The 13,038-nt window shown below is 32.0% G+C and overlaps 2 protein-coding genes across 3 annotated transcripts; both read left to right on the top strand.

The window, feature by feature from the left end:
• The first annotated feature begins 1,662 nt into the window (after positions 1-1,662).
• LOC105963377 (lysophospholipid acyltransferase LPEAT1) lies at positions 1,663-4,982 on the top strand. 2 transcript variants are annotated; one of them, XM_012987771.2, is made up of 9 exons: positions 1,663-2,380; positions 2,519-2,626; positions 2,750-2,787; positions 3,087-3,151; positions 3,569-3,637; positions 3,742-3,875; positions 4,032-4,172; positions 4,264-4,327; positions 4,768-4,982. In XM_012987771.2, exons 1-9 carry the CDS (start codon positions 1,883-1,885, stop codon positions 4,785-4,787), a joined length of 1,137 nt encoding a protein of 378 aa, XP_012843225.2. In that variant the 5' UTR covers positions 1,663-1,882; the 3' UTR covers positions 4,788-4,982. The 2 variants fall into 2 exon arrangements, with proteins under 2 accessions (XP_012843225.2, XP_012843224.2); XM_012987770.2 differs by lacking the exon at positions 4,768-4,982 and having other exon boundaries at positions 1,733-2,380; positions 4,264-4,380.
• Positions 4,983-5,374: 392 nt separating this feature from the next.
• LOC105963321 (uncharacterized) lies at positions 5,375-6,280 on the top strand. The gene has a single exon (XM_012987713.2). It carries the CDS (start codon positions 5,447-5,449, stop codon positions 6,149-6,151), a length of 705 nt encoding a protein of 234 aa, XP_012843167.2. The 5' UTR covers positions 5,375-5,446; the 3' UTR covers positions 6,152-6,280.
• The last annotated feature ends 6,758 nt before the right edge of the window (positions 6,281-13,038 follow it).

The following is a 13,038-nucleotide window of genomic DNA, read 5'->3' as shown; positions in this document are numbered from 1 at the left end:
TGATTAAATTGTGTTTTTTTTTTAATTTATTTTTATTCTGGCGCTTTTTTTATAAAAAAAAAATTATAAAATTTTGATTTTCTTAAAAAAAAAAAATTTCGTTTTTCAAATTGATTTTTAATTTTGATTTTTTTTTAATTCTCTTTTTACATTTCGATTTAAAAAATAAAGTTTTTAACAAATTGAAATCCACTAGAAACTTATCGAAAACCACTATGTAATTAATGTATTCCATTACAAAAATTTATTATAAAATTATCAAAAACCACTATGTATTATCGTAGTTAATTACGAAAATCCATTATAAGCTTATCGAAAACCACTAAATAATTAACATTATCTATTACGAATTCGAAAATCCATTATAAGCTTATCGAAAACCATTAAATAATTAACATTATCTATTACGAAAATTCACTGTAAACTTATTGAACATTTCAGTTTTTTTAAAAAATCATTACAAATCATTACAAAGCTATTTCCAAATCTGGTAGTCGAAAAAAAAATTCATCATCCTTAGAGAGAACTGACAGATCAGAGGTCGTCTTCGAGACGGTGAAACGAATTCGTCAAAGGGGATGATGGGAAATCATCTAATTGTTGAGGCATAGAAAATGAGAAGATGAATGGTGGTCCTTTCCGTCGCCGATAGAAGAAAATCAGAAGAAGAGATGGTGGCTGGGAAGAAACAAATATCGAGAGACAGAGAGAGAACGAAACGGTATGATTAGGGTTAAATAATGTAGGTATTAGTTTGATTAAGGGTATAATTGTATTATAAAATTTAATATTAAATTATGGATTTATCTTAAAATTAGAGAAGGATCCCCTCTAATAGTAAATGTCATATGAGGGGGTTTTGTCAAATAATCCATATATAATATTATATATGACTATATGAGTATCTTATACTTGACATTTGTGTGATTCTCAATTTATCAAATTTGTTGGTTATTATATTCCATATATACCCATACACGAATATAAGTATATATAACCATTTATAACCCCTATTGTTGTATGAAAGGGCACACTAATATGACAATGCATTAGATGCTAATTATATGCAATTTGTGAAAAGCTAAGAATAAACTTGACATAATGTTGTCTCATCAAATAAAATAGTTCATATGGTCAAATTACACATTTTTCGAAAGATGATGTGACCACATTCGAATTTATCTAGTAGATGAATTAGGGAGAATATCGTTTGCCTTTAGAATTAGTCGGACGAAACTGGAAAATATTGTGTTAAGCTTTTTTTTTAAGTAATTGTGTTCGGTGTAGTTATGTATTCGACAATATAGTTTCTCTATTGAAATGGAGAGTGAGATGCTACGTGCGGTGATTTTTAGCTATTGATGTGGTTAAATGTACTCACTAAGCACATGAGAGTTGGTAACTACAACTAATTATTTTCACTGAATGGTTAGTGACTGTAAATGTCGTAAAATAACTTCCTACTAAGCACATATACACGTGAGTATGTGTGATTATGTACAAATATACGTTTAACAACCACCTGGTGTGATTAAGTAGATATAAGTGCATGTATGATTATGTTCGGATTGACAGAAAAAAATCACCACGATATAAACAATCTAGTGTACATCTAATAACTTATTTTATTTAAGCTAGAAAAAGTAAAAAGAAAATTATTATGTGGAAAAAGTAAAAAAAAAAAAAAAAAATTAAAAACCAAACATTGTTAACCAATGAAAAATTCACGCGCCAAGACACCTATTTCCTACACGCGTCAACTCCACTTCGCCACCAGGTTGATTCCGACCGGATTACGTCAGCTTTCCTTCACCACATCACAGCTGAAACAGAAAACAGCTATGAGCAGCAGCAGCAGCCCACTGAACCGCGAATACCACAAATGGAATCCGAGGCTCAGAAACCCGCCGCCGTGCAACCCGAATCCGATGCCCACCCACTCCTCAAACCCGACCCGGAAACCCCAAGCCCCCAATCAATCTCAGCAGTATCCAACCAAACCATCGAAGAGGAGATGGAGAACAAGTACGCCGCCTTCGTCCGCCGCGACGTGTACGGAACAATGGGGCGGGGGGAGCTGCCGTGGCCGGAGAAGTTTCTACTGGGGTTCGCCGTGGTGTTTTTGGTGCCGATTAGAGTGGCGGCGGCGGCGTATATCCTGGTTTTTTACTATCTAATTTGTCGGATTTGCACCGCGTTTCTAGCTCCCAACAGGGAAGACGGCGGGCAGGAAGATTACGCCCACATCGGCGGGTGGCGGAGGGCGGTGATTGTGCAGAGCGGCAGGTTTCTATCTAGGGTTTTGCTTTTCGTTTTCGGGTTCTATTCGATTAGCGAAACGAACAGAGGCTTTAATGCTGATGGGCAATTCGACACGCAGGTAGGTACAATTTATCGAGTAGGACTCGAATTCGATTACGTTTAGTGAATTCGATCAAGTAGAATGCATTATTAACAAATCAATTTTGTTTAAGATGTACTACATTTGATTTTGTGCTTCAAAAAAAAAAAAATTCAGTTTACGACCGAAGAGGAAGAAAGACCGGGCGTTATTGTATCGAATCATGTATCGTATATAGATATATTGTATCACATGTCTTCGTCTTTCCCGAGCTTTGTTGCTAAGGTTAGTTAAATCTTACTGGTTCTTGTTGTTTTACGTACATGCTGTTAAGAATCATATTTTTCTTACACGAATCGATGTTTTCTTTTTTGTATTGGTTATGTTTTGCGATTCTGTTTGCTCAAGAGATCCGTGGCTAGACTTCCTCTTGTTGGTCTTATAAGGTTGGTTTGCTCTACTTTGTATATGTCTGTTACGTAGAGTGTCGTCGTTTCCATCTGTTTGCTGTGATAAGTATATTTTACAAAGTGAAACGAATTTGTGAATGTCAAATAGAACGACGACTGTTACTCTATATTGGTTTCGTCGTAAATCGTAATAAATTAGTTTTCTTTATCACCTTCCTCAATTGGATTTTTGTATGGAATGACGACCCTTTCTATATTGAACTTGTTATATATCTTAGCTTACACTCTTTTCTCAGTTTCTCGTTTCGTTTATTGACCCTCTTTTCATATTACAGCAAGTGTCTCGGTTGTGTCTATGTTCAGCGTGAATTAAAATCGTCCGACTTCAAGGGGGCCTCAGGTACTCTTAACGTTTTTTTTTTCCAACAAAATTTTATTTATTTATTTAATTTTTAAAATTCAAATCGTGTTACAAATTGAGAAACTACGCGGGAGGGGCATAATTTAAAAGCTAGGTACCAACTCTCCGGGTTGGTAATTTTATTTACTTCATTTTGGCTAGAGTAGATTGAAATTAGATTTTCCTGGCTTGTAGATTGATATTCATTTTTTTTTCCTGGTGGACTCAAATTGACAAAGCCTTCTCTAATTCCCATTTGGAATCATTAGCCTAAAAAAATAAAATTGTTATTGTATTAATATGAATTCGTGAAAATATTTCTTACTTGTAAGATTGGGTCCACCTATTTTCTGCCCGACTTTAAAGAATTTGAACACTCGGGAACATTCTTGTTAATTTATGGTTTGGTTTTTGCAGTTGTCGTCAGTGAAAGAATTCGAGAAGCTCACATGAATAAGTTTGCTCCGAAGATGATGCTTTTCCCAGGTTGTGCTTTGTAACACCATTTCTAGATTCTCTCATTTTTTATTTATTAATTTGGTAAAAACAATCGTGTATAATTAATAATAATTCGTTTGATCATTTAACAGAAGGCACAACCACAAACGGAGATTACCTACTTCCGTTTAAAACCGGTGCATTTTTGGCAAAGGCACCGGTACTTCCCGTCATTTTAAGATATCCGTACGATAGATTTAGTCCTGCATGGGACTCTATTTCTGGGGTGAGCACTTTTCTCGTCCCGAAAAGTTATTTAAAAATAAAAAGATTAAATTATCGAAATTTGTTATGATTGAGGATTCCTCGTATTTATAATATGCAAGTCACGATTTGACCAACTATACGATATTTGCTGATTTAATAAAAATGTTAATTGCAGGTTCGCCATGTGATTTATCTTCTCTGTCAGTTTGCAAACTACATCGAAGTGACGCGATTACCTGTTTATAATCCGTCGGAACAAGAAAAGGAAGATCCGAAGCTTTATGCTGAAAATGTTAGACGGCTGATGGCTCACGAGGTACTTTTATTTTCTTAAAACTTGTGTTTAGTTGTTAATTAATCCCTTCTAAATATCTCTATTTAATTAGTTGTTTGATTTTGTGATGCAGGGTAATTTAGTAATATCAGATATCGGATTGGCAGAGAAACGAGTCTATCATGCTGCTCTCAATGGTAATATTAATTTGCCTACTGTTTTGCATCAGAAATAAAAGTGATAAATTTCATCACCTTGCTCTGAAAAGTTACGTCGACCATCTGGGACGATAAACAGTATATATATATATATATATATATATATATATATATATATATATATATATATATATATATATATATATATATATATATATATATATATAGTGTAGAACCTCGATAACTTAATAACCTCACTTGAATTAGAATTTCTTCCGGTCCCAACTCGGTAACAACGTACTAAATTATTAGTTCGATAATTTAATATTTCGTTTAATGAATAAAATTTTGTTAGTCCCGATTATATTAATTTATTGAGGTTTAATTGTACGTATATATGAAAGGTTTAGAATTAGTATTTTTTTGTTAAGACGTAGTTAAATTAAATCTGAACATCTCTTTGGTGTTCCTTGCTGCAGGTTTATTGTCTGAGAGATAATTCGGGTTCGTCGGGGTAAACGGAAATACTAATACTATGTTAATTACCGACTGGCTGTCAAGAAATCCCTGTATTTTTCCATCTAATTACAAGATTGTCCCCATTGTTCATGTACTCGTAATAATGTATTTGGTTTGTTGAAAAACAATTTCGCGGATTCAATCATCGGCTCTAAATACATTAATATTTTGATCATATGTTTATTTGGATGCATTTATAGAACATCCCGAAAAAAATTCTGTTTATTAGGCCTGTTTGGATCAAACCATTCGTACAATTTGAATTTCTAGCCAAAAAAGTGCAGGAGGGTGGAAAGTGCCAAGGAATTCGCAATTGGTGGGTGCAAAATGCTATTTTTACAAATTAAGGGGGCAAAGCGTCAAAACCATGTAATTCCAGGGTGCAAAGTGCCAATTAATAAATCTGTTTATTTTCTTTCCTAAATTAAAAAGAAAGTAATTGGTAATAATACCAAATAAGATTTAGTATTATTTAGTTGAAGTAGAGTTCTTTTCCCACAAGGAAATCCAAATCCAACACAAACTAATAAATTTGTCAATAAATAAATACTTCGTCTTCCATAATTCTTCTTCTGCAAACGATCGAAACCCTTCTCTCTCTCTCTCTCCTTTCTCTACTCTCTCTCTCTAGAACGAACTATGGATCTCAACAGCTATCTAAATCATCACGCCGTAACTTCAACCACCATGCGGGATCAGCCCGCCGAATTGCCGCCGCAATTCACCGTCGTGTTACAGTTTTCCTGCAAACTGATTTCCTCCCTGTTCATCTTTCACGGAGATTCCGACGAGCCGGAGTTACGTAGATGCTACCATCATCCCCAGAGAAGCACCACCGTCTCCCTCAATCTCGGCCAATTCTTCGACCGGGAAGAAACACGAGAGATCATCGAAACCAATCTCCTCCTCCTGTGCTCGGACATGGCGCCCACAATCAGGCAGCGGTGGGTCGACTACGCGGTGAGGAAGGCGAGGGAAGTCGTGGTGTCCATGCCACCTCAGCACAACGTTGTTATCGTCAGATTCCCGGCGACCTTGAATCTTGACTTAATCTGCCGCCGCGCGGCGGAGGAGATGGTCGACCGGAATAATTACATGGTACCTGCTGCGGAGTCGTGGATCGAAAAGAGCTTGAGCAAGAAGACGTTGACGGAATATTCTCCCGACCAGAAAGGAAGTACTACTTGCGCCGTTTGCCTAGAAGATTTCTCCGGTGGTGGCGGTGAAGATGTTTCGGTAATGCCGTGTGAGCATTATTTTCACGGAGATTGCATCGGAAAGTGGCTGAGGACTAGCCACTATTGTCCCGTTTGCCGCTTTGAAGTTCCGACGACCGAAACCTAGATATTGTTTAATTTGTTTGCTTAGTTAACATATATGTTATTTAGGGTTACGATTTACTTCTACCGATCGCGTATTAAACCTAGATATTGTTTAGTTAACATATATGTTATTTAGGGTTACGATTTACTTCTACCGATCGCGTATTATGTATTAAGAGTTGAAGTTCCTCTATACAAAATTGAAATAAAATTAAAGTATTTGTTGTTAGTTTTTTCGGCTTTCGAGTAAACGGTATAAACTATGAAGGGATCGGATAAAAATACGACTATTCTGATTTTCAATTAAGAAAATAAAATTTTATTTTATAATAAAAATGCAAATTTATTAAATAGTATAAACTTGATTAGTGTCGAAAATAGGGATTTCAAAATTGTTAGGATTTTATCCTGGAACAAAAGATGAACTTCATGTAAGATGATTCGAAAGCTTGTGGGGTTCGGTTCGGAGCAACGCTCTCGAATATTGTCGAAGGAGTCGATCACATAAAATATATAAAACAAATATTCACAAGTATTTTAGAGTTTAATAATTAAAATTATGTCAATTATCCTTCAAAGCTATATGATCACAAATAACCATGTAGCTTAATTAGATTCCTTTTTTCATGCTAATATATAACATATATGTACATATAAATGTACAAAACATCCAATTAAATTTTAATTTTCGAAAATTACTATTTTTTTTTCCTGAAAATTGTACTTATAATATTAATATTATTATATATTTTATGTTATGGGTGACCAAAAATATGAAAATTTTGAATTCAGCCAATTTTAATACTAATATATTTTTTATTCCATTTTTTTTTAATTTTTCCAGTTTTTTTACGGAATTAGAATTAGTATTTCACTAAACAAAATTCAAATATTTCCAAATTGCTAAATTCGATCCGATTAGTTCGGTTATGAAAGGTGTAAAAGATTTAAAAAAACAAAATTTGAAGTCCATATACTTTTGGCAACTTAATTAATACGTCTGATTTTCTTACTTAGCAATTAATTAGAATCATGTTATTATACAGTAAAACAAAAAGTTGCTTCTAATAATATATACTAATATATGGTAATATAATAGAAAATCGGAGGTACCCACGAGCAGCTAATTATCAGAAAATCGGAGTTAATTAATTCGAATTTTAGTTTTTATTTATTTATTTGTATTTATAATAGAAGAATCTCCTGATGTGATCTCTTTTGTATCATAAGATTTCTTTACTGAACGTAAGAAAACTCTTGTTTATTATTTCTCTTCATAATAAAACCCTAGCACAAGACGACTATTTAAAGAGAATAAAACCCTAGAATCCTAATCTAACTAGAAAAGATAATTACCTAAACTAATAAAATACTTAATAATTCTCCTAACCTAAACACACGGCTATGTATATAATAAACCTAACAAACTATTCTAATTAATTAATAATAAAATACTAACTAACTAATAATTAAATAATATATTAAATTGTATGTCGTATCAAACCACCCCTCTTGAAATGAACCTTGTCCTCAAGGTTCGAGTCAATTTGTGTTTCCACCTATGTTTGACTTCATCGACTTGCTTCCCGATTGACTCCGACTCTGACTCCGAAAAACATGATGAACGATCAAGATCTTTACCACACTGTTTATGTTGATCGAACGAACTCCTAAAAGCTTTTGGAAAGATTCTCAATATTTTTCCCGATAAATAAGCCTCTTCAATTACCTTTTCAGATTCCGGTTCATTCACAATCACTAATTCTTGTTCGTCTTTTTTCCTTTCAACATCATGGAAATCTCCCAATATCCATTGTAGTTCTTCCTTCTCATCTTTGGTTAATTCCTCATCTTCGTCCCAAATTACCTCAGTTAAGACTAGTGATTCTTCGTTCTTCTCCTTGGTTGGTTTCTCGTCTTCATCCCAAATTACTTCAACTGAATCCCATAATTCTTCTTTCGGCGAACTCACAAAAAATTGGGGCTCTTCGAAAAAGTCATCATCGTCTTCTTCCTCTCCCTCCGACGATAGGCTTGGCAGTGGCGGTGGTGGCGATGGCCGTGGCGGTGACGGGCAGCGGTCCCTTCGGCTTTTGTGATGGCGTTGACGTCGTCCTTGACTTTGTTCGAGCAATTTCTGAAAATTAATCCGTAATTTCTCTACGGATTTTTCCAATCGCTCTAACCGTCTTGTTTCTGACATCGTGATTTTCACAAAGTTTTGATGTGATCTCAACTTTGCTCCAGCGTAGCTTTGATGTAATCGCTGCCTTGCTAACGAAGCGTTGGTGTTAATCGCAACTTCGCTCTGATACCAATTGATGCGATCTCTTGAGTATCATAAGATTTCTTTACTAAACGTAAGAAAACTCTTGTTTATTATTTCTCTTTATTATAAAACCCTAGCACAATACGACTATTTAAAGAGAATAAAACCCTAGAATCCTAATCTAACTAGGAAAGATAATTACCTAAACTAATAAAATACTTAATAATCTCCTAAATACAAAACTCACGGCCATATATTATCATAAATATACTAATCTAATAAATTAATAATAAAATATTAACTAAACAATTAACTAAATAATATAATAAATAATATGTCGTATCAAACCACCCCTCTTGAAATGAACCTTGTCCTCAAGGTTCTGCCCAATAATCGTCTCTTTTTTTCTGTGTTTCCATCTATGCTTGACGCCATCGAATTTCTTCCGAATTGATTTGACATGAACACTGCTGACAAGACAAGTGTAAAATAATTTTTCGACCACTTCATTATAAATGAGTATCTCTTTCATCTCTTCCACCTTCAAGTTTGCAAGCAAATTACTACTACTTTGCAGAATTCCATTAACAATAAGGATCTTTGGAAAAACTTCACAACCTCTGTGGGACACAATTGAATTTAGATCATTTGTACTGTCACGATTCCCCATACCGTGGATAATTGCAACATCATCTTCACCTTTATCTCTTTTCATACTAATTACAGAAATATTGTCGGATTTCTCGGGTACCACAATCTCCACACTTAAAATCGGATCTTCCTTAAAGCTATGAAATTCTTTCAAAATTCCATGCAATTCTTCGTTTTCATCACCGATTAATTTCTCGTCTTCATCCCACTTTATCTCAGTTGACTCCGATTCTTCTTCTTTCGGCTCTTCGTCCCACTTCATCTCAGTTGAATCTGATGCTTCTTCTTCCGGCGAACTCACAAAAATTTGGGGTTCTTCGAAAAAGTCATCGTCATCCTCCTCCTCTTCCTCCGGCGATAGGCTCGGCAGCGGTGGCTCTTTAAAAAATTCATCGTCGTCCTCTTCCTCTTCCTCCGGCGATAGGCTCGGCAGCGGCAGTGGTGGCGGTGGCACTGGCGGTGATGGGCGGCGGTCCCTTCGGCTTTTGTGATGGTGTTGACGTCGTCCTTGACATTGTTCGAGTAATTTCTGAAAATCGATCCGTAATTTCTCTACGGATTTTTCCAATCGCTCCAACCGTCTTGTTTCTGACATCATGATTTCACAAAGTTTTGATGTGATCTCAACTTTGCTCCAGCGTAGCTTTGATGTAATCGCTGCCTTGCTAACGAAGCGTTGGTGTTAATCGCAACTTCGCTCTGATACCAATTGATGCGATCTCTTGTGTATCATAAGATTTCTTTACTGAACGTAAGAAAACTCTTGTTTATTATTTCTCTTCATAATAAAACCCTAGCACAAGACGACTATTTAAAGAGAATAAAACCCTAGAATCCTAATCTAACTAGAAAAGATAATTACCTAAACTAATAAAATACTTAATAATTCTCCTAACCTAAACACACGGCTATGTATATAATAAACCTAACAAACTATTCTAATTAATTAATAATAAAATACTAACTAACTAATAATTAAATAATATATTAAATTGTATGTCGTATCATCTCCATATTTACATCTTTTTAATTTGTTTTCTTGAATTAACATAGTATTTTATATAGAGAAGATTCATATATTTTTTTTGTGTGCATAATAATTGACATAAAAAAAAATATAAAATAATATATTTTTCACATAATAAATATTTACATGCGTGAAGTATGTAATAATTTACATAAAAAAGGCTTTTTGGCAAGATTTCATGGAAATTGTTAGGTTTTAAATATAATAATGTAATTACACATGAATATAAAAGAGCATATAATTACACTAACTAGGTTGATGTGATAAGCAATGTACCGCGGACACTAAAAAGATGATCAATACGAGAAAACTGATATGGAGAAACGACATATCCAAAAAATGGGGATACGGGAGCTTAAGAAAACGTATAAAAATTTAAAGTATAGAGGTATATTTGTAAATATGCTATACAAATTTTTATTTATGTGCAAACATATTCAAAGTAATTTTACTATATCAATTTGCAATTAATCGTTAAATCATGTAAATAACTATGGAATCAACATAAATATTTGAAAATTTGATATTCAAGCATATTTCTAACTTTTTAGAAATTGCAAAATGATTTATAAGATGTTCGGCAGGTCGGTATGTGCCCCGAGTGTCCGATACGAAACGTGAAAACATTAAGAATGTGAAATTTCCGTGTTTCATAGTATATACGCTAAACAAAACAATAATTTCTTTTGTAGAAAGACAAAAAGAAAAAAAAAAAAAAAGAGAAAGAAAACAAATAGGGAGTACTTAATAACGTTATATAAATAAATAAATAATAAAAAAAATTAAAAAAAAAAAAAGAAAAAAAAACCGAATTGTAGTAGAATTGAAGTTGGACCCAAGTCAATCCATCAAGAAGGAAGAATTGAAAAGGCTAAAATTGAATTGATTGGTTTATTTTTTATATATATTAATAAAATAAATATTTGTTATTGAACCGAATTTGATAAATTACAAAATAATCTATATATAATATAAAAAGAGAATCTATGCCCTCAATGATTGACATGTGGCAAATGATGATGTCATTTGTCAAAATTGCTTAGTTGGAATTCAATTGATTAGGTGGATTCTTCAATTGATTAGGTGGCATTTTTATTTATGGATGTTTTTAAGTTTTTTCCTATTTTACATTTACACAATCATTTAATAATTACCACGTGTGTATATATATATATATATATATATATATATATAATATTTCATGCATTTTAAGATCCTATAAATTCGAAAAAAAATTTTTATAGTTTTTATTTTCTGAAATATATTTTTTGATTTTAGTATGAATATTCGATTTTTTATTTTATTTTATAAATATATATATTATCGAATTTAGTATCTCTTATATAATAATATACAAAATCTTTTATAAATTTATATTCATATTGTTTTGTAAATATACATTAAAGTATTTTATTAATGCATTATTATGTGTTATATTAATTCAATTAGTACTAGATTAATTAATCAAATGACCTATAATAAAATTTAATTTTTTCATATATATACGAGTCTACAACGTCCTATTGTGCACTATTCTATTAATATATTGTTTTAAAATTTTAAAATAATTTATTTGATTATTGCATTATCATATAAATGTAATAGTAATATTTCAATTAATGGAATGAAATATATTTTCTCAATTTAGTATCAATCTATATAGATTGTGATACTCAATCATAGGAAATTATAAAGGTAATAAATCATTAATGCACATGTTAAGCAATCATCTATATATTTTGCCTTTATAGATAAAATACCATTTATTCTAATTATGCCTATCTATTATAGTAAACAAATCTATACATATCAATCTACATACATAATTATGTCTTTTTTCACACTTTTCGTGTATACTTATTTATTAAGGTATTTTTTAGAAATCGGTCAACATAAATGATCCAATATTTTTCCATATGTAGATTATTCGATTGTGTATATCTAATTTTCTTAAATCATATTCCATAATTTGAATAAGAATTTTCCTAATTTATATGATTTTCACTTTTTAAACCACATTATACCCATCTATATATAATCCATTCACTCCATTCATCATTTTACACATACTTCGAATTTTGTTGGGTTTTTTTTTCTCTTTTATATATTCACGTCAATGTTTTTTGTTTAGTTTTATCTTTTTTTTTTTTTGCTCGTCCTTCATTATTGTCATTATTTGGCTAATAAAATATATATTTTATGATTTTTGCATTCACTTTGTGTACTGTTTCCTATTTGTTTTTATGTTGTATCAATTCAATTTTATGTTGCGCTTATTCCTAATTAATGATAATATCATTTGCATTCTCTAATAAAAAAATTATCCTATTTTATCTTATATTTTAAAAGGACAGCAACGGATGACTCATGGAAAAGATGGGAGATGTGATTTCGCGAAGGTAAAAGCATAAGTTATCAGTTCTTTATCATAAACTAAGTAGAGTGTTGCTATGTTAACTCTTAACTCTCAATTAAACTCGATAGAAAGGATATGTGCTCATTATTTGTTTTACCTACTTAAATTTGCTAATTATTTACGCTTTTTTGAATATATTTTGCAGAAAACTTTACATAGGAATCATTGTGATATTTCTTCTCATTACTGTTTGTGACAAATGCTAATAATATATACATAACTTCATTATGCTTCTACAAAGCATGATGATTATTTTTGTCTTCCCTTATTTTGTTTAATTTTGCTATTACGACTTTTAATTTGCATATGTATTACTTATGTTATATTTGCTAATAATATCTTCGTTGCTAATTGAACCAACAAACCACCAATGTAGAAGAACTATTACTGAGATTATATTTCTTAATGTATTTATAAATTTATTTAAAATAAATATCTTGATACATATAATAAAATCTTGAGCATATTTGTTTTGAAATTAGATTATGAACACAAATTATAAAAATTTGAGTATATTTGTTAGAAGTAAGGTATGAAAGTTTACTA

The sequence above is a fragment of the Erythranthe guttata genome, chromosome 14 (genome assembly GCF_056151865.1).
Source record: "Erythranthe guttata isolate IM_541 chromosome 14, IM_541, whole genome shotgun sequence".
Lineage (NCBI taxonomy): Eukaryota > Viridiplantae > Streptophyta > Magnoliopsida > Lamiales > Phrymaceae > Erythranthe > Erythranthe guttata.
This window is presented reverse-complemented; position numbering and strand designations above follow the sequence as displayed.